The 17,087-nt window shown below is 36.3% G+C and overlaps 3 protein-coding genes across 4 annotated transcripts; 2 read left to right on the top strand and 1 right to left on the bottom strand.

The window, feature by feature from the left end:
* Positions 1-1,674: 1,674 nt before the first annotated feature.
* LOC122276201 (carboxyl-terminal-processing peptidase 2, chloroplastic) lies at positions 1,675-9,771 on the top strand. Of its 2 annotated transcripts, none has more exons than XM_043085779.1 (13): positions 1,675-1,864; positions 2,895-3,258; positions 3,367-3,516; positions 4,857-4,939; positions 5,103-5,311; positions 5,950-6,018; positions 6,481-6,599; positions 7,198-7,273; positions 7,352-7,393; positions 8,466-8,574; positions 9,032-9,129; positions 9,208-9,301; positions 9,385-9,771. In XM_043085779.1, the coding sequence occupies exons 1-13, from the start codon at positions 1,772-1,774 to the stop codon at positions 9,508-9,510; spliced, it is 1,632 nt and encodes a 543-aa protein (XP_042941713.1). In that variant the 5' UTR covers positions 1,675-1,771; the 3' UTR covers positions 9,511-9,771. The 2 variants fall into 2 exon arrangements, with proteins under 2 accessions (XP_042941713.1, XP_042941708.1); XM_043085774.1 differs by having other exon boundaries at positions 2,880-3,258.
* A 703-nt stretch (positions 9,772-10,474) lies between these two features.
* Positions 10,475-12,653, bottom strand: LOC122276192. The gene is made up of 2 exons (XM_043085764.1): positions 12,208-12,653; positions 10,475-11,323 (listed from the first exon to the last, which is right to left on the bottom strand). Exons 1-2 carry the CDS (start codon positions 12,580-12,582, stop codon positions 10,799-10,801), a joined length of 900 nt encoding a protein of 299 aa, XP_042941698.1. The 5' UTR covers positions 12,583-12,653; the 3' UTR covers positions 10,475-10,798.
* Positions 12,654-13,619: 966 nt separating this feature from the next.
* LOC122276184 (small acidic protein 1) lies at positions 13,620-14,113 on the top strand. Its single transcript, XM_043085751.1, has one exon. The coding sequence runs from the start codon at positions 13,753-13,755 to the stop codon at positions 13,939-13,941; it is 189 nt and encodes a 62-aa protein (XP_042941685.1). The 5' UTR covers positions 13,620-13,752; the 3' UTR covers positions 13,942-14,113.
* The last annotated feature ends 2,974 nt before the right edge of the window (positions 14,114-17,087 follow it).

Genomic DNA, 17,087 nt, shown 5'->3' with positions numbered 1-17,087 from the left:
CTGTAAATAGAATTTACTCTTTCTCGAGAGGCCAAAAATACTCACGTGCTAAGTTTGTAGATCAGTGGCATATATTTCTTGAAGAATAATGATAGTCTTATCACTATTTTATCATTTTTTTTAATTTTTTAATTTTATTTTAAAATTTTCTTTTACTTAATAATTGAATAAGTGACTATCACTAAAATTTTTAAAATTTTTTCTTAATGACTAAGAATGGTAAAAAAATATTTAAAAGAAAATAATAAAAAAATAAATATATTATAAATAATAAAATAATAATAAAAAAGTGATAAATGTATCATCACCTTGAAATGATATACTGTCTAGGCTATGCTGCTTTTTCGGTTGCGCAGGAACTGGAAGTACCCTCGCCTTTTCCCAAGCATTCCCACCGCCAAAAACATCATCTTATTTGTAAGCATAAATACGTCTGGTAGACATTAAATACGACATTCATGATTCATGTGAATGCCATAACGGATGCCATGTAATCTTAAAAAGGCTATATTATTATTAGAAAATATTTAAGAAAAATCTCCAAATCTAAACCTCGCGAATTAAATTTTGCCACATGTTATCTACACAAATTTACAAATAGAATGACTATTATATATATAAAAAAATCAATAGAATCCACAACCATGGTTATTGGGACCATTAATTTATTATTATTTTAATTGGGATTAATAATGAATTTTTTATTATAAATAGGCTAATATCATCTTTTAACTGGTTGTAAGTTTCAAAAAAAAAAAAAAAAAAAAAAAGGAGGGAGTTGTCACCATTTAAAATGTGGGGTGTGCTAAAGACATGTCAGTTAGTAAAATAGAAGTCTGAAGTTCGAAACTCCCTCTCCAAATGTTAAAAAATATATATACATATATATCTATATATATGGGGTGTGTTTGTTATAGTGTGGGGTTGTGTTTGAGATTGGGGGCTAGCATTCACATTGAACTTAATAAATCAAACTCTCTCTCCCTTTTTATATTAAATCTAAGAAAGATTTTGGAGAAGCTAGCAACCTACATTATTTTTCAAATTAAAATTTGAATAACATTTAAAGATCTAATGCTCTCGGAACTAAATCACTTTATAAAGAAATCTTAGCTTAATACCATATAATGAAAAGTAATTTATAATCTAACATATCATATCTCAACTTGATTTATTTCCAAGAGAGCAACCTAAAATAAACATTCATCCAACCAATGAGGAGCCGACATCCTTAAAATTAATTGAGTAGTGTTACATCCATCGAAGAAGTAGCACAAGACGGTCCGATAAGAGCATTTTTTTTTTATATTCTTAAATATTTTTAAAAAATTTAACACATTATTAAAAAATATTTCTTTAATTATTAAATAAAAAAAAAAAAAAATAATATTTACAATCGTAGCTATACAAGCGCCGCATAGTCTTTTTGGAAAAAGTAAATTAATATGAGACTCAAATGAAAAAAATTAATTTTTTTAATCATAGATCTCATTTTTTTTAAAATAATTGTATAGTATTTATATATTTCACGACTATATGTAGCATTATTTTAATTTTTTTATCGGGACAACTGAGTAGCATTTTTCAAATTAATTGGGCTCTGAACTTTACTCGGTCGAAATCTTGATGGACCCAAAAGCCCAATTGGTAGAAGAGAGGAGAGTTTCAAACAGCCAACGGCAACGGCAACCGAACAGCAACCGATAAGGAACCGTAAACACAAGAACGAGCAGCTCTGGTTCGTCCTGGGGCGCTCCGAGGCCGCCTATCGATGGAGGTGCTCGCTACCTCTTCCGCTGCTTCTTTATCCCCTCGTCCTTTCAGCAAGATAAATATTTGCACCGCCAAGGCCACCACTCTTCAGGTACTCACTCCCTACCACTATCCCTCGATCTTAGTTTCACTGTCGACAGGGAGGCAAAAAGAACGGACTTCATTGCTTTAATTTGTTTCTAGGATTTTGGAGAAGTGCGTTCTTTATGTGGGTAGGGGAGTGCTAATGTATCGTGTACGCAACCTTTGCCTTCGTTTATGGGCTGAGTCTTATGAATTTCAAGCCTGGCTTAGTTGAAGTTGGTTTCAGCTTGAATTAGGTCCAATTTGATTAAATCTAAAGAATTTTGAAACTTCCTATCCTACAGTTTATTAAGAACAATCCAAACGCTGTGAGTTTCCGAATGAATGTTCTTAAAGTCCGAATAGTTGGTTGTGTAAGTCTGATCCAAATGTCTATTTATCTTGAATGTGGGTACATTATCAGCAAGCCTCCATTATAAAGAATGGTCCTCTCCACACTTTTCTTCTCGGTTGCTGCAATATGTGTTTGGCACTTTGGCTAATGGTATCTGGTGACATTAGCTATAGCTTAAAGCCTGGAGAAGGGAGTAGAACTAGCATGAAACTACAGTTTTATTGATGACCGTTAGGCCAATTGTAGTACTGGCTACTTTTTTTTGCGAAGATTTGGGCTTTTGATGACAATGATCTCAACCTTGGAAGGCAAATCTTCCCCGCATAAAGGGGACTGAGCTTTTGAGTTCAGGGCCCATTGTTCACGTGTGTAAACTACCGATAATATGTTAAGAAACAAGCATGCGTCAATGTTTAAGAGTGGAATGCATTTCGACCAAAACTGCAGGTGGATGGGCCTAATCAATTTCTTCTTCTCGTAGTGTACACAACCCCAGGAACTAATGTAAAGCATATTACTTCATGCAATTTTTGTTTTTGGATTAAGTAAATCCATTGAGGCAGGTGGTTGCATATTCTAATTGCCTTATAATATAAGTTGGTAAAAGGTCTTAGAAACTCCGCTGCACAAACGTGTGCAAGCAAACTTTTTTAATTTTAGCAAAGAAGCCATTATACATTACATCCAGTTGGACTCTTTCCAGGTGCTTCCATGGAAATATTTTCCAACAAGGAATGCAGAAGCTTCTTTGCGGAGCCCCATAATGTTTAGAAGGACAAATACTGGTAACATGCCAAGAAATTGTGGACATACTGATGGAGCCTCTAAACATAATTTCATTCGTCAGTCAATATGGAGGCTCAACAAAAATTTATCTTCAAAGTGTGCTTTGTTGTCCGTAAGTGATGGATGCCTTCTCAAATTGAAGAAATACTCTGGCAGTGTTCATAAAGTGATGAACTTTTCAGAAAAAATTAGACAGCAATCTTCTGTTCTTTTTGTTCCTTTAGTCATTGGAGTGATGCTGGTGATGTCAGTTTCTGTATCTGTAAGCAAGAGTCCATCCTGTAAGTTTGATCTCTTGTTACATATTTTTTTACTGGTAGTTTACAAAATATTCAAGGATTCAGTCTGTTACTTTATATTTCATCGTAATACTTATTTTCACTGTGCAGGGGCCCTCACTGAAGAGAATCTCCTTTTCTTGGAGGCATGGAGAACAATTGACCGTGCATATGTTGACAAATCCTTTAATGGACAAAGTTGGTTTCGATATAGAGAAGATGCACTTCGCAATGAACCCATGAATACACGAGAACAGACATGTATGGATAGCAATCTTATAATAATTTAACTGTGGTGGTTTGCCGCATTTTTCATAGTAAACTAATCTTAGAATGTATCTTGGAGCCATGGTGAAATTTGCTTATTTGTATTTTGCAAAATAAATTTCAAATGGGTTTTCCTGGTTAATATTTGGACTAAGTTGATCATGCAAATATTACATGTGAGAAAGGCATGAGAGCTGACTAATAAAAGCCTAGTATTACGTGGTAACCTGGGTCAGCAATAGTTCCACAAGGATAAATCTGTGTTAACAAAATACTTTTATTTCCTTTCTACTGGTTGGTGTACAGGCTTAGCCACAAAAGCTATTTGCTCAGGACTTCTGTCGGTTGCTCCCACTTCAAATACCCTATTCTCTGGTTCCTATTACAATATTGCCAAAGCTATTTCATTTGCCCAAAACGCAGGCATTTCAAAATTGGGAGCTTTTTTGTTCATGGATAAATATGTTTTGTTATTTATAAGTTACTCAACTACTTAGCCAATCATTGTGTTCATTGTGTTTAAGTTTAGCTTTTGGAGTAAATGTGAGTCTAGGGGCTTATCTGATCAGATGAGTTACCGTTACACCAATTCAATAATCAAGATGGTTGTTAATTATTATTAAGTTGTCAATAACTTAGGTAATAGACATGCAGTGAATTCTCTCTGTTGTGCTAACATACATATTGTCTTGACATATAAAAGAAATATGTTGTTGGAAAGGGCCTGGTCCCTATTTGAATTTGATGGCATCAGTATCTTTTGTGATTAACATCGATCCAGTGACTTCTATATCTTTTTCTTTTTTTTAAATTTTTTATTTATAAGTAAATGATTGTATTAATAAGAATAGGCATTGCCCAAATAACTTCTATATCTATTAAATGTATGTAGTGATATTTTTCAGTCTCCTGATGCATGCATGAGGAAAGATCTCACCGTGGCCTGAAGTTTGGCCTTGAAAATTCATATCCTCCTACTACTTTACCAGATTGCTTGATCCCAGAAAGGAAAGTAGAACAAACAGCAATTTTGCCCTTCTTATACCTTACCTTTAGGCATTGTGAATGTTGAATTCAATTTTTAGTTCTAATTGCAGTATATGATTGTGTTAAATGGAGAAAAGACATAATTCCCTTGAAAAGATTTGATTGATATCATATACATGTTTACAATGAGGTTGACAGTTTTGTCACAAACCATATCTGAGCACACATTTCAGTGTGGGTACCGTCTAATCATGTTCTATCATTTAATTGACATTAGCTAAAAGAATGTAATTTCTGTATTCTTGATGTACTGTCTCTCAAAATCCTAATGGCGTATTTACATTCAGATATGGCAATAAGGAAGATGCTTGCCACACTGGATGATCCTTTTACCCGGTTTCTGGAGCCTGAAAAGTTCAAGAGTTTGCGGGTATGATGCTTTTTTCTTCATGCCATCTTGGGACATTGCATTTTTGGCCTGAATGACGGAAACTCGTATATTCAAAATTTAGATATAGGATAGTCTACTTCAGAGGGTTTTACGTACATATTCTAATTCTCCCTGAAATATGTGATATCTTCTTTGAAGGCAGTCTGGAACTCAAGGTGCTCTTACAGGTGTTGGGCTGTCGATCGGCTATCCTACTCATTTTGATGGATCAGCTGCTGGGCTTGTTGTTATTTCAGCTGCTCCAGGAGGTCCTGCAAATAGGGCTGGTGTTTTGGCTGGAGACTTGATTCTGGCAATTGATGATACAAGTACAGAAACCATGGGCATATATGATGCTGCAGAGCGGTTGCAGTGAGTTTCTTACACTTCCAGCCTCTAAACCTGTAAAAACTGTCCTTCCTTTTTGGATAAATAACATAGGCTGTATTAAAGGAATGCAATACCATGGTTCTGCAACTTATTATCTGAAGTCCCATTCTTTGGTTATGACATACTGCAATGTGCAAAAAGAGAAAACAAGACACTATTGTAAGGTGTTTTTGTATGTCTTCTGTTTGTTTGCTTCTCCTTCTTGTGGTTTGTGAATTGACATGTACCAGGGGGCAGTTTAAAAGATGGCCTAACTTTTATGTCATGGTGCCCACTATGGAAGTGTTGATAAATGGCCATAAGGTGCTTGGATTACTATAATTATTATCGACCTATTTTTTAACTTTCAAGCATACTGCTATTACTATTTAGTTAGATGCATAGTGGTTGATAATTCCTATCAGGTAACTGTTCAAATTCAAAGTCATTTTAAAATCCTTCAACATATCTGCTACTTTGGATATTAGGATTACTTAAATTAACACAAATAGAATTAGTTTCTGCCTTTGTGATTCCTGTTATCCTTTTTGGTTCTAAAGTTCTCATCGATTATAGGATTCACCAATTACTGAAATTTCATTTATTCTTTGGTTTGCTTAAACATTTAAAATAAATTGCAGGGGACCTGATGGAAGTTTGGTGGAACTGACCATTCGTAGTGGACCCGAAATAAAGCACATAGCTTTGACGTAAGTTCATCTCCCTCCGTCTCCCCCCCCCTCCCCCAGAAAAAAAAAAAAAAAAACAACTCTCTTTAAAGTTGTAATTCATTGATTATGTTAGACCTTTTTACAATTCTATTAGCAAGGAAATTAACTTTGCATATCCCAGAAGATTTTTAAAGACATATAATATATCATCTTTACCGCATTAAGCTGATTCACTTGAAATGGATATCTATAGCATCCTTCTGTTCTCATAAATGCTGTTGGTCTGAGTTGTCATTTTGTTGGCCTGGCAAAAGCTTTTGGAATCAAACCCAAGTTTTAACCAAACCCTCCCTGCTTCTTGGCCACCTAGTTACAACTAAATAGTGAGCTTAGTTGTCATTTGAGTTTAACAAAATCAGCATTTTTCTACGCACATTTTTAAGGGTTTTTTTTTTGGGTACAAACAAATGATTTATGAATCCATCAACTACTACCTGCCAGGCGAGAGAGAGTTTCACTTAATCCAGTGAAGTCAAGGCTATGCAAACTACCCGGTTCAGGGAATGACTCCCCTAGAATTGGTTATATCAAACTAACATCATTCAACCAAAATGCATCTGGTAAGTAAAAGTAGTTGTTATCATTCAAAGTTGAACTTCAGTCACTTGTTACAGAGAAGTTGGAACAAATATATCTTCATGCATAAGAGCCGTTTCTTAAATTCTCATTTACACACGTAACACACTCATGTTATCAATATATGTTTTTCGAGAATTTTTCTTGGTTTTGAAATTGTTCTCAAGCTAGGATTCAATTTTCTGTCAAATCACCGGCCAAGATAATAGTTTTAATGAGAGAGAGCCCTAAGTAGGTTCCTTTTGTACGTCCTGTTTACATGAGCTATGATTTTTGTTTTCATTTATAAAATTCTTGTAAATGATTTTCAGGTAGAGAAAGGGGGAGAGAGAGGGGGGGGGGAGAGAGAGAGAGAGAGAGAGAGAGAGAGAGAGAGAGAGAGAGAGAGAGAGAGAGAGAGTTACTATTTAAAGATCATGGTTTTACATTCTTCCTTCTTTTTCTCTATTTTATGGGGCTACGCTTTTTATTTATTTAGTTTTGTCTTCATTTTCCTGTTTGACATGTAATGTCCTCGATTGTCTTTCTGGATTTCACGTATAATTTTTTGTAATTTATCCTGAAAGCTTGCATGCATTGTAGGTGCTGTCAAGGAAGCAGTTAGTTCTTTAAGGAGTAATAGTGTTAATGCCTTTGTGTTGGACCTTCGAGATAATAGGTGATTAGCTTTCAACATGCTCCAATTTTGGCTTCACCCTTTAGCAGGTTTTCTTAAAGCTTAAATTTTTTGGTGCAGTGGTGGTCTTTTCCCTGAAGGAATTGAGATTGCCAAGATTTGGTAAGCTACACTGGATGTTTAATGGCGAACATTTTCCATTTATATTGAATTAGTTTTAGCTATCCTAGTGCCATATATCAGTCAATTGGCATTATTTTGCCAAGAATGACGAAAACTTTGGCTGCACGGTTAATGGAGTCCTAGCTTATAGTTAATGTATCTCATTTTATTTGAGTTTTCTGTTACACCTTTTTGTGGTAAACAAGGCTAATGTTTTCACCTCATAATAGACATGATGCATAGATTTTACTGCTTTGGGAAGTTATGTTCTCATGGTAATGTCTCAAGCGCTGTACATGGCATCTCATTTGGACAAGCACATGTATTCACATCAAGAGTTGACTTGTAATTTATACACTCAAAGACGTGCGTATTCTCCTCAACACTGCATTTCACAGACATCTACATGTATGGTTTCCATAGGGAATCCACAATGGTCCCACATAACCATAGGTTGGTTACAGGTGATTAAAAATTCAGTACCCTAATATAATCCAATAATCAGTTGACTTGAGGGAGATAATGCAAGTTCTAGATTTTTCTTCTCTACGTATTTTAATTGAATTGGGTAATTCTATCGAATATCTTGTAGCTTTCCAATTTTTGTTTTGATACCAGAATCTGTAGTTTCATCATATCAATAGTATCTCTTAAGGATATTTTACATTGGTTCTTTGTCTTCCTATTCAATCTTAAGCTTGTGAATTTACTGGAATACTTTTGTCACACTGTAGTAGCCAGGTATCTAGTTCTTATTGGTTATTGTTGATCTGCAATCATGGTAACTAGTTCCATGTTTATTTTTCTCTTTTGGCCAAAACATAAGACTTCTTGCAACTAGTCAGTGCATCAATACGAGTTTATAGCATGCTTTATTTCCAGGATTCAAACTACTTATAAAAAAAAAAAAATCCTGGGATTCAAACTTCGGGTGATTACTGTATTGCAATTAAATCTTTAGGAGCACCTTTCTGCTATCTGGTGCTTAGTCCTTGGTAAATGAAGCTATTGCTTCATGTTATCTGATCTAATTTATGCAGTACAAGTTCTCATATTAGCCACTACCATTCAGGTTGGACAAAGGTGTGATTGTGTATATTTGTGATAATCGCGGTGTTCGAGATATATATGACACAGATGGAAGCAGTGCAATAGCAGCTTCAGAGCCCCTAGCTGTGCTGGTATACTTTCGTATATTCTGGCTTCTGCAATAAACTTATGTCATGATAATCCCACATATCGGAGGAATATATGGACAAATGTCTGCATATACCATTATATTTGTGGAATTACAGTCATGGTACCGACTATTGCACATTTGGGTTGTTTGTCTCAATATCCATGTACAGTCGAATTATTCATCATTCTTTTGTTTTGGTTTTTTTGTTTTGTTTTAACTTCTGGTGTATTGTGTCTTATCTTAGATCGAACCCATCCAACAATTGGTTTCCATAACATGCTAGTTAAAAAAAAATTTAGTTATACGTTTTCATGAGTGGAGTTAATATCTGGATTTGTTCTAGTCCATGCCCAATTTCCCTCGTTATTGTTTGTGTGTTTGGGCATATGGAGTGGAACTTCATTCTTTAAGGATGTAAGAAAAATTGCTGACAATGCCCATTATGGAGCTTCCATTAGGTGAACAAAGGAACTGCCAGTGCAAGCGAAATTTTAGCTGGTGCATTGAAAGACAATAAACGGGCTGTGTTGTTTGGAGAACCCACATATGGGAAAGGGTAATGGTTTTTACTTGAGACACAATTCATGATGTAGAATACACATTCCTGACATGAGCTGCCTGTCTCGATCTGCAGCAAGATCCAGTCGGTTTTCCAGCTATCTGATGGGTCTGGCTTGGCTGTTACAGTTGCTCGTTATGAGACACCTGCTCACACGGATATTGATAAGGTCTCTCTCTCTCTCTCTCTCTCTCTCGCGTGTGTGTATGTTATATATATTATCTACTGTTCCTTCACCTTGTCTCTATACAGGTTGGCGTAATTCCTGACCATCCTTTACCCACATCATTTCCCAATGACGTGGAGGGTTTTTGTAGCTGCCTCCAGGACCCTGCAACTGCTTGCTATGTTAACAGAACCCAGCTATTTGCGAGATGACAGAAAATAGTGGATATTAACATTGCTTCGAGGAAAAACAGAATTTCTTAATTTGAAATGTAGTCTTAACATGGTTTTGGGGGGTTCATTCAATTATCAAGTGTAAATTCACATTGAAACATCCGCTTTGAACAGGAGATGCAAAAAAGAATAAAAAAGAAAAAATAACAAGGGAAAATCATTCTTTAATTTGAGTCATCTTTATGTCATCAAAGGAAAACAATGAGAAATGAGAAATGAGAATGTCTATTCCCATGACTACTTACCTCTAGAAACTCACATGCCTCCATTTTCTTTTTTATGGAATCGGTCACTATTAAGTAAATTGTTTTTCCTTCGATTGTAACAAAAGATTCTCTTTTTACATCGAAAAGATTGTCAATAGTTATGATTTTATGTATGGATAATTTCTCAATATCTTAATCAATCGCAACAAAATATTTTTCTTATGCGATTAGAAAAAATATGCTTTTTTGGAGAGAGATGCTATTTCATCGATGGAGTCACAGTCATCTAACATATTCATACCTTCATACCTAATGATTGCCATGTAACGCAAGCTCATTCTTGGCATGATGCTACAAGTACATGATTCGGTGATTGAACTTCAATTTTTATTTTTTGGGTGGATTTTGAAGGAGGCGGCATGGCGATGGAGTCTGAATTGCCTTGAGTAAAGTTGCAGTCCAAGGCAGCAAATATAAACCTAACATAATATACATAAGCAATTATTTAAACGGTGTATTTGTTGCATACTCCTATTACAAATAGCTTCTGCACCACCAAAAAAAGAAAATAAAAAAAGTAAAAGGTGAAAGACGTTCCGATGGGGAGACATTGCAGGTGAACATGAAGTAGCTGAGATTGTATGCTGTAAAAGGAACTCTCTGTTAAAGGAAATTTCTAATAACGCTGGATTTAATTCTGAGAGAGAGAGAGAGAGTGTAAAAAAACCCTCACAATATATCAAGTGCTTCTAAGCAGCTCTAATCCTTTATTCTACTGTCGATTTTGGACTATACACAATGACATGGGAAATGAAACAAAAATATAAAAAAACCTCTATTTGGGAAAGCCTCGTCATTTCAGACGAACAAAGAAATTGGGTCGAGCATGTTATAAACCATCATTAGGATCTCAAGCATGCCAATTAAATCCTATGATTTTGCGTCCTCCTCCTTGGCTTAACCCGATTCAACTTGGAAGCAGATGTGGTCAAGTAAGAAGGGCAAGACCAATCAAATCCACGCTCCAAGTTTGAGCTTCCTTGGCAGGGAATCAGTACTCACTATAGCATCTTAGTCCAAGAACCTAAAAATGGAAAAACAGCAATCAGCAATCTCAATAGCAGAGGTGTGTCACTTTTTCTTTCTCTGCGACTCAGTTTTCCCCTCTCGGTTGGTGTATTCCGTGACCTAGAAGTCGCTTGAGATGCTCTTCGTGTGAATCGAGATCTATCTAGATCATCCCAACCACCAAACTTTGGTGCCTCTCGGCCACCATCATAGACTGGACCATTATTGCCAGCAACCCATGATTGATATCCCACCTTCCCCTGTCTGGTGTCCTGGCTTTCGTCTTGATCTTCTGCCTCCCTTTCAACATTACTTGCCGTGCTGGCAGGTGGTTTCCTCCTCATCCTGGACTTGCGTTTCGGCCTGTTTCGTGTTTTTCCCCACAACTTATCAAACACCAGAGACAGAGCTGACTGGCCAACGGGAAGTGCTAATGCCATAAGAAAAGCTTTTGGGCCTGTAGATAGCAGCAAAGACGCAATAATGAAGGGGAGAGCCCAACCATAGGAACTGAATACCTGCGCTGACAAAAAAGTAAATGTGTTTGGAGGTTTTAGACCTTGAAAAAAGTCATTTCTGATGCAGAAACGAACTGCTAAAGACTACTGTCTCAAAGAAAAAAATATTTCTCAGAAAATACCATTGTACAGTGCACGTCTGAGTTGGACATTTCCAACTAACATTTTTGACATTAAGGTGTTCCTAAGCCAGTGTTATCAAAGGCAATCAATGCCACCATTAATGCAAACATCCCCTATATCTCGACCATTCCAGCTGATCTCTCGTGTAGGTGAAAAAATGCAGGGTTTTTCAACAGAATCGATAAAAACTGTTCATGAAGCCACAAAAAAATTTGAATAACTAGTTAACTATTTAATACCTAATAATCATATCACATTGTTCAGTAAATCTTCACTTCATTGGAAGAGTTTCCAAATTCCTTCTGCCAATTTGTAAAGCCCTTAATGTAGAAAACATGTTCTACTTTAACAAATTGTGAGCAGTATTGACTAACGTAGAATAATTGCACAGGACATCAAACACACGAATTTTAACAAACATATATACAGACACATATATCTATATCTATATCTAGAGCATTTCAGCAGCCCAATCTTGTTATAGGGATATATCAACTGCACTAGCAACTTCATAAATATGTGTGATTTAATTTCACATAGAAATATATGCTTTCGGCCCCGAAAAGGGTATTTATGCATTGAGAGAATGAAGGAGAAGCTATTTACTACATACATAGAAAAGGAGAAAACAAAACAAAAGGCAAAAAATGAAAGCTCACGCGAAATTCAACCATTCATTCTCTCAAAATAACAAAAGGCAAGAATCAGCTTATCATTTATTTATTTTTTAAATATATATATATATACTACAACAATTGCACCTTTAAAATCCAGAGGCTGTCAATGGCTTCCTCGAAGATCCCACCAGACTCTTCCTCCATCTCCGGCGACGAAGAATAGTCGTCGTTCCACCACCTCCTCTTCCTATTACTATTCTTCTTCGTTCTGCTTCCTCCGAGGCCAAATTCAGAAGCTTGGTCTTTGTCATCCTCTTCGTCTTCGGCGTCCTGGAAGCCGAATCTCCAGGAGGAGCGAACGGGTTCGGCGTTGGAGTCCCAGGGGCGGTACTTGGTAGAACAGGAGCGGCGAGAATGCGAGGATAGATTCGGGGTAACGGGTAGCTTGGGATTGCGACGAGGAGATGCAGGGCGAGTGAAGAGGGAGCAGGGTTGCTGTGTGAGAAGGTGGGCTTCCATTTCGCCACGTCCTTCACTTTCTTCTCCTCCATTCAACTTTGATTTCCATTTTCTTTGGAGTTTCCACTATTTACTTGATATTCCATCCCCCAACCCAAAAATATAATAATAATAATAATAATATCTTAATTAAAAAATAATAAATATAAATAAATAAATATAAAATTCACATTAAAAAAATTAATTGTTTAATAATCAATCCCACCTAAATATCTTACCACCCTTTAGCTAGGTTTTATTTTTGTGTCATTTTGTAAATATCTTAACACCCAAAATACCATAAGATAAGAAGTCCATAATTTCACCTTCCAAACAACTTTCCCCTCCAAAGATAAATGAAATTCCGATTTTACCATGATGGTGCAATTCTATAGAATTTTCCTTTTTGTAATATCCCAAAATTTTTTGTGCTTGCTTTTTAATACTAGTACTCGAGAACCATAAATTTTTTAATTCTAAATAAATTTATAAATGAGTAATAATAGATATACTTATGAATTATTTAAGAGAGTATGATCTATTATTAAAAATTATTTTTTCATATAAATCTTATACTTATTATATTTTTAAAAAAATATATGACATTTACATATTTTATGATTATATTATTTTTTATAAGTTAACATAATTTGATTGAAAAATTCTATATATTATACTATTATTTTATTTTAATAATAAAAATTATTTAATAGTGATAAATAAATTATATAAGATGTGATATATTTATCACTATTAAATAATTTTTATTATTAAAATAAAATAAAAATATAGCATATAAGATTACTTGGTTTTATATAAAGAATAAAATTAAGAATCCCGTTGAGACCTATCACTCTCAATTTTATTTTTTAATAATTAAGAAAAATTTATTTAATATTATTATAAATTTTTTTATTATTTTTAAAATATTAAAAATTAATATAAAAAAATATAAGCCGAGCGGAAGCCCCCAACGAGAGCTCCCAACGGTGGCTCTAGAAAGTAGAATGTCCTAATATAAAATTTGCGACTTTACTTCCGTCAATCTTCGAGAAAAGGCCAACGACGGTTCGAATAAAAACGACGGCGTCTTATAAATACTCCTCATATGTATATAGCCCGTTGCTTTGCACTGCAAATTTGCAATTTCTCGAATCCACCGGACCGATAGAGGAGCAGCTCGCTTTTGTGATGAGGCCGATGCCGATGGACTTCTTCGCAGAAATGGACGACCAGCCGTCTACGGTGGCGATGGACGTGGACGACGTGGACCCGCTCGAGATCTTCGGCGAAGGCGTCATCTCCATTGACAACAAGCTCGCCGACGCCGACTTCTTCAACGCCTTTGAAGACGACTTCGACGACTCCGACATTAATTGACCACCATCTTTACAATTATTATCACCATGTATGATGCTTATTTTTAGGGTTTGTCTGTGTTAGACTGCTCCTGTGTTAATCAAGGAAAGGGCGTGTCGGGAACGTTGTGTGTGGTTGGATATTTTATTGTATGGTTAAATTGAATACATATGAAGAGACGCAGTTTCGACTATGGTAAATGTTTTGTCTCTTCTTCTCTTTCTTTATGGTCTCCGATTATGGTATTTTTGTGGTTTTAGGGTTTCAGATGGTTTTCTAATTCTCAGAATCAATCTCTGTTAAGTTGATGAGAAACACCTCTTCTTTTAGCCGCACTTTGATGTTTGTAAGGTTTCTGTAAATTCGGAGAAACTTATACCCTTTCGTTCACAATAAGCTATTGAGCTGAAGAGGACTCTCAAGACTATATTTATTTCCGATTTTAAAGCATTCAATATGTCATCTTATAAAATTCCTTGAATTTATACATTTGATCCTTGTTTTTTATGCTTCCAAGATAATTGATATGCATAATCCTCTGCTGTTTGCAGTTCGAATTTAAGTATTATGTGGTGATGGTGGATTTCTATTGTTTGCTGCTCCAATTGGAGAGCGCTTTTTTTGTTTTTCAACCAGGGGAAATGCCCCCCCAGTTTATTGTCATCAAAACCAAACTTACATCAACAAATCAACCAATACCAAAACCACAAAACAACCTTTACAAAGCCAAAATAAAGACAAATTAAATCCCGAGGCTGGGAAGATCCAATTTATCTAGCCGAGTAATTCCTTTCAAGAGTCTTGGTAAATTTTGGTTTCCTTCATGGCTAATGTTCCTCCCCATCTCATCTTATCGTGCTAGAAAATCAGCTACTTGGTTACCTTTGCGATATTGGTGAACCACCAAGAAATTAATCCCCTCAATTGCAAACATTAATTCTTCCCAAAAGTCCCATATTTACCAAAATGTGCATCTACCCTCTATAAGCCAATCCATTACCACCCTGGAATCACTTTCAATAATCACATTAAAACAGTTAAGCCTTTTGCACAAATGAATCCCCTCTGTAATAACCCTGGGATCAGCCCTAGTATTAGTATTGAGATCAAAATGACTTGAGAAAGCCTCCTGCATGGTGCCAAGCCTCATCCCTTATCACTCCCCCTCCCCCCAGAACTCCCTGGGTTGCCACGACAACTTCCATCACAATTCAATTTCATCCAACCCACAGGAGGTTTCGTCCAGGCCACTAATTTTTGCCTTCGCACACACTTGGACGGACGAGCTGCAGCTCCTTCAAAATCTGCAACTCCTGCATGGATAAAGATCCAGAGGAATTAATCTCTCCAGCCAGAAATTGAAGCCAGCATTTCACTGACCACAACACTCGATCTGCCGTTTCTTGCACCCCTTCCATTCTAGCCTTGCATCTTCTCATCCATAGTTTCCATGTAATCAAACATTGTATTGAACCTATTAGAGTACCTTTGATAGACACCTTTTTTGCACGCCGATACCCTTGCCTTCCACAACGTCTGTCGCATACAAGGGACCCCCAACACAACACTCGCTCGTTCCCATACCTGTGTGGCCACTTCACCCGAGCTTAACACATGATCAAGTGTTTCCGAAGCTTTCCGTATGCAGCAATCACAAGAACAGGCTAAAGACATGCCCCTAGACTGCACCCTCTCATCCACCGCAATACATTTAAATCACGCTTTCTATATGCAGATGGAAACTCGTTTAGGTAAAAGCCTATGCCAAATCCACTCCTTCCATTGCAGTAATTCACCTTTTAGTCGAACCACCTCCCATGAACTTCCTTGTCGAAAAATTACCATCTCTTGATGGCTTCTATACAAACACATCTGGACCTGTTTTACCAGCACGAGTATTATGTAAAATCTCCGTAGTTGCCTCCTCACCAACAAGTTTCGTCAAACGTCCAACGTCCCAAGACTGATCAGTCCAACAATCATTAATCTGAAGCTTGGGATTGGAAATTTCCTCCACTCGCACAGAAAGGGGACTCGAAGCAAGCCACCTATCATACCAAAAATATGCGTTGCCTCCTCGCATCAAAACTTTTAACATTATCAGTGACCTCAGGTAAAGTTGAGATGATGGACCTCCAGAAATGAGAACCCGAAGAGCCCGCAGTAGCTAATGCAATGTGTCCATCTTTTAAATATTTTGCACGGAAAAAATCAGTCCACAAATTCTTAGTAGACATAAGACGGTATGCAAACTTCATATGAAGTAAGTGTTGAACCTCTTTAAAATCTCTCAAATCCAAACCACGCTCTGCCGTAGGCTTAAACAATTTTGACCAAGATCGCAATTTCATCTTCCTTCTACCACATATGCCTCCCCCCAGAAAAAATTAGCCAAGATAGAATTTATCCGAGAGATGGTAATCAGCGGAACATTTAGCACCAAAAGAATATGTATAGGCATATTTGATAGGACACATCTCAATAAAATCAACCTTCCCCCTTGTGAAAGTAATTTAAACTTCTACCCTACTACCTTTTTCCTTACTTTTTCCACAAGAGGCTCAATAATTCGAGACATCATTCTCCCCGAAACAAGTGGCGCACCCAAGTAACTGTAAATTTACCTTCCTTAAAACCCGTTAGCCTCAACAAAGCACGTTTATGAGAATAAGTGAAACTTTGAAGGAAATATAGCAGACTTCTCTTTGCTAAACAATTGCCTCAACCACCTTTCATAAATTGCAAGAGTCTCAACAAGTCTTTTGATGGATCTTTTCCCACTGTTAACAAAAATCAGAAGATCACCGGCATATAATCAGTGAGAGATCAAATAATCCCCAACTGGATGATAAAAACTTCAAATTTGACCTTCAAAATTTTTCTTAAGCAACTGCATCAAAACTTCCTCCATCACAATGAATAAATAAGGGAATAAAGGAGTCCCCTTGCCATAAGCCTCGAGATGATTGAAAATAACCCTTAAAAGTCTCATTCATCATCACATAAAACTAAGGAGACTTCAAACATTCTCCAACTAATCGACAAAAATTATTAGAGAAGCCAAAGGCCTTGAGAACCGCCAGTAAGAAACCCCAATCAAATTGATCACATTGCCACCCAAAATTTTCTTATTCAAAGGATGAATTATTTCCTGTGCAAGTGTGATA

Source organism: Carya illinoinensis, chromosome 1 (genome assembly GCF_018687715.1).
Source record: "Carya illinoinensis cultivar Pawnee chromosome 1, C.illinoinensisPawnee_v1, whole genome shotgun sequence".
NCBI lineage: Eukaryota > Viridiplantae > Streptophyta > Magnoliopsida > Fagales > Juglandaceae > Carya > Carya illinoinensis.
This window is presented reverse-complemented; position numbering and strand designations above follow the sequence as displayed.

What these genes read in the sequence shown, in the direction of transcription:
- LOC122276184 (XM_043085751.1), top strand. Translation starts at nt 13,753, where the DNA reads ATGAGGCCGATGCCGATGGACTTCTTCGCAGAAATGGACGACCAGCCG.
- LOC122276192 (XM_043085764.1), bottom strand. Translation starts at nt 12,582, where the DNA reads ATGGAAGCCCACCTTCTCACACAGCAACCCTGCTCCCTCTTCACTCGC. An exon ending in ACAGCCTCTGGATTTTAAAG is followed by an intron (nt 11,324 to 12,207) that starts GTGCAATTGTTG and finishes TTGTCAGCGCAG; the next exon opens with GTATTCAGTTCCTATGGTTG.
- LOC122276201 (XM_043085774.1), top strand. Translation starts at nt 1,772, where the DNA reads ATGGAGGTGCTCGCTACCTCTTCCGCTGCTTCTTTATCCCCTCGTCCT. An exon ending in CCAAGGCCACCACTCTTCAG is followed by an intron (nt 1,865 to 2,879) that starts GTACTCACTCCC and finishes CATTACATCCAG; the next exon opens with TTGGACTCTTTCCAGGTGCT. An exon ending in GATGCTGCAGAGCGGTTGCA is followed by an intron (nt 5,312 to 5,949) that starts GTGAGTTTCTTA and finishes AATAAATTGCAG; the next exon opens with GGGACCTGATGGAAGTTTGG.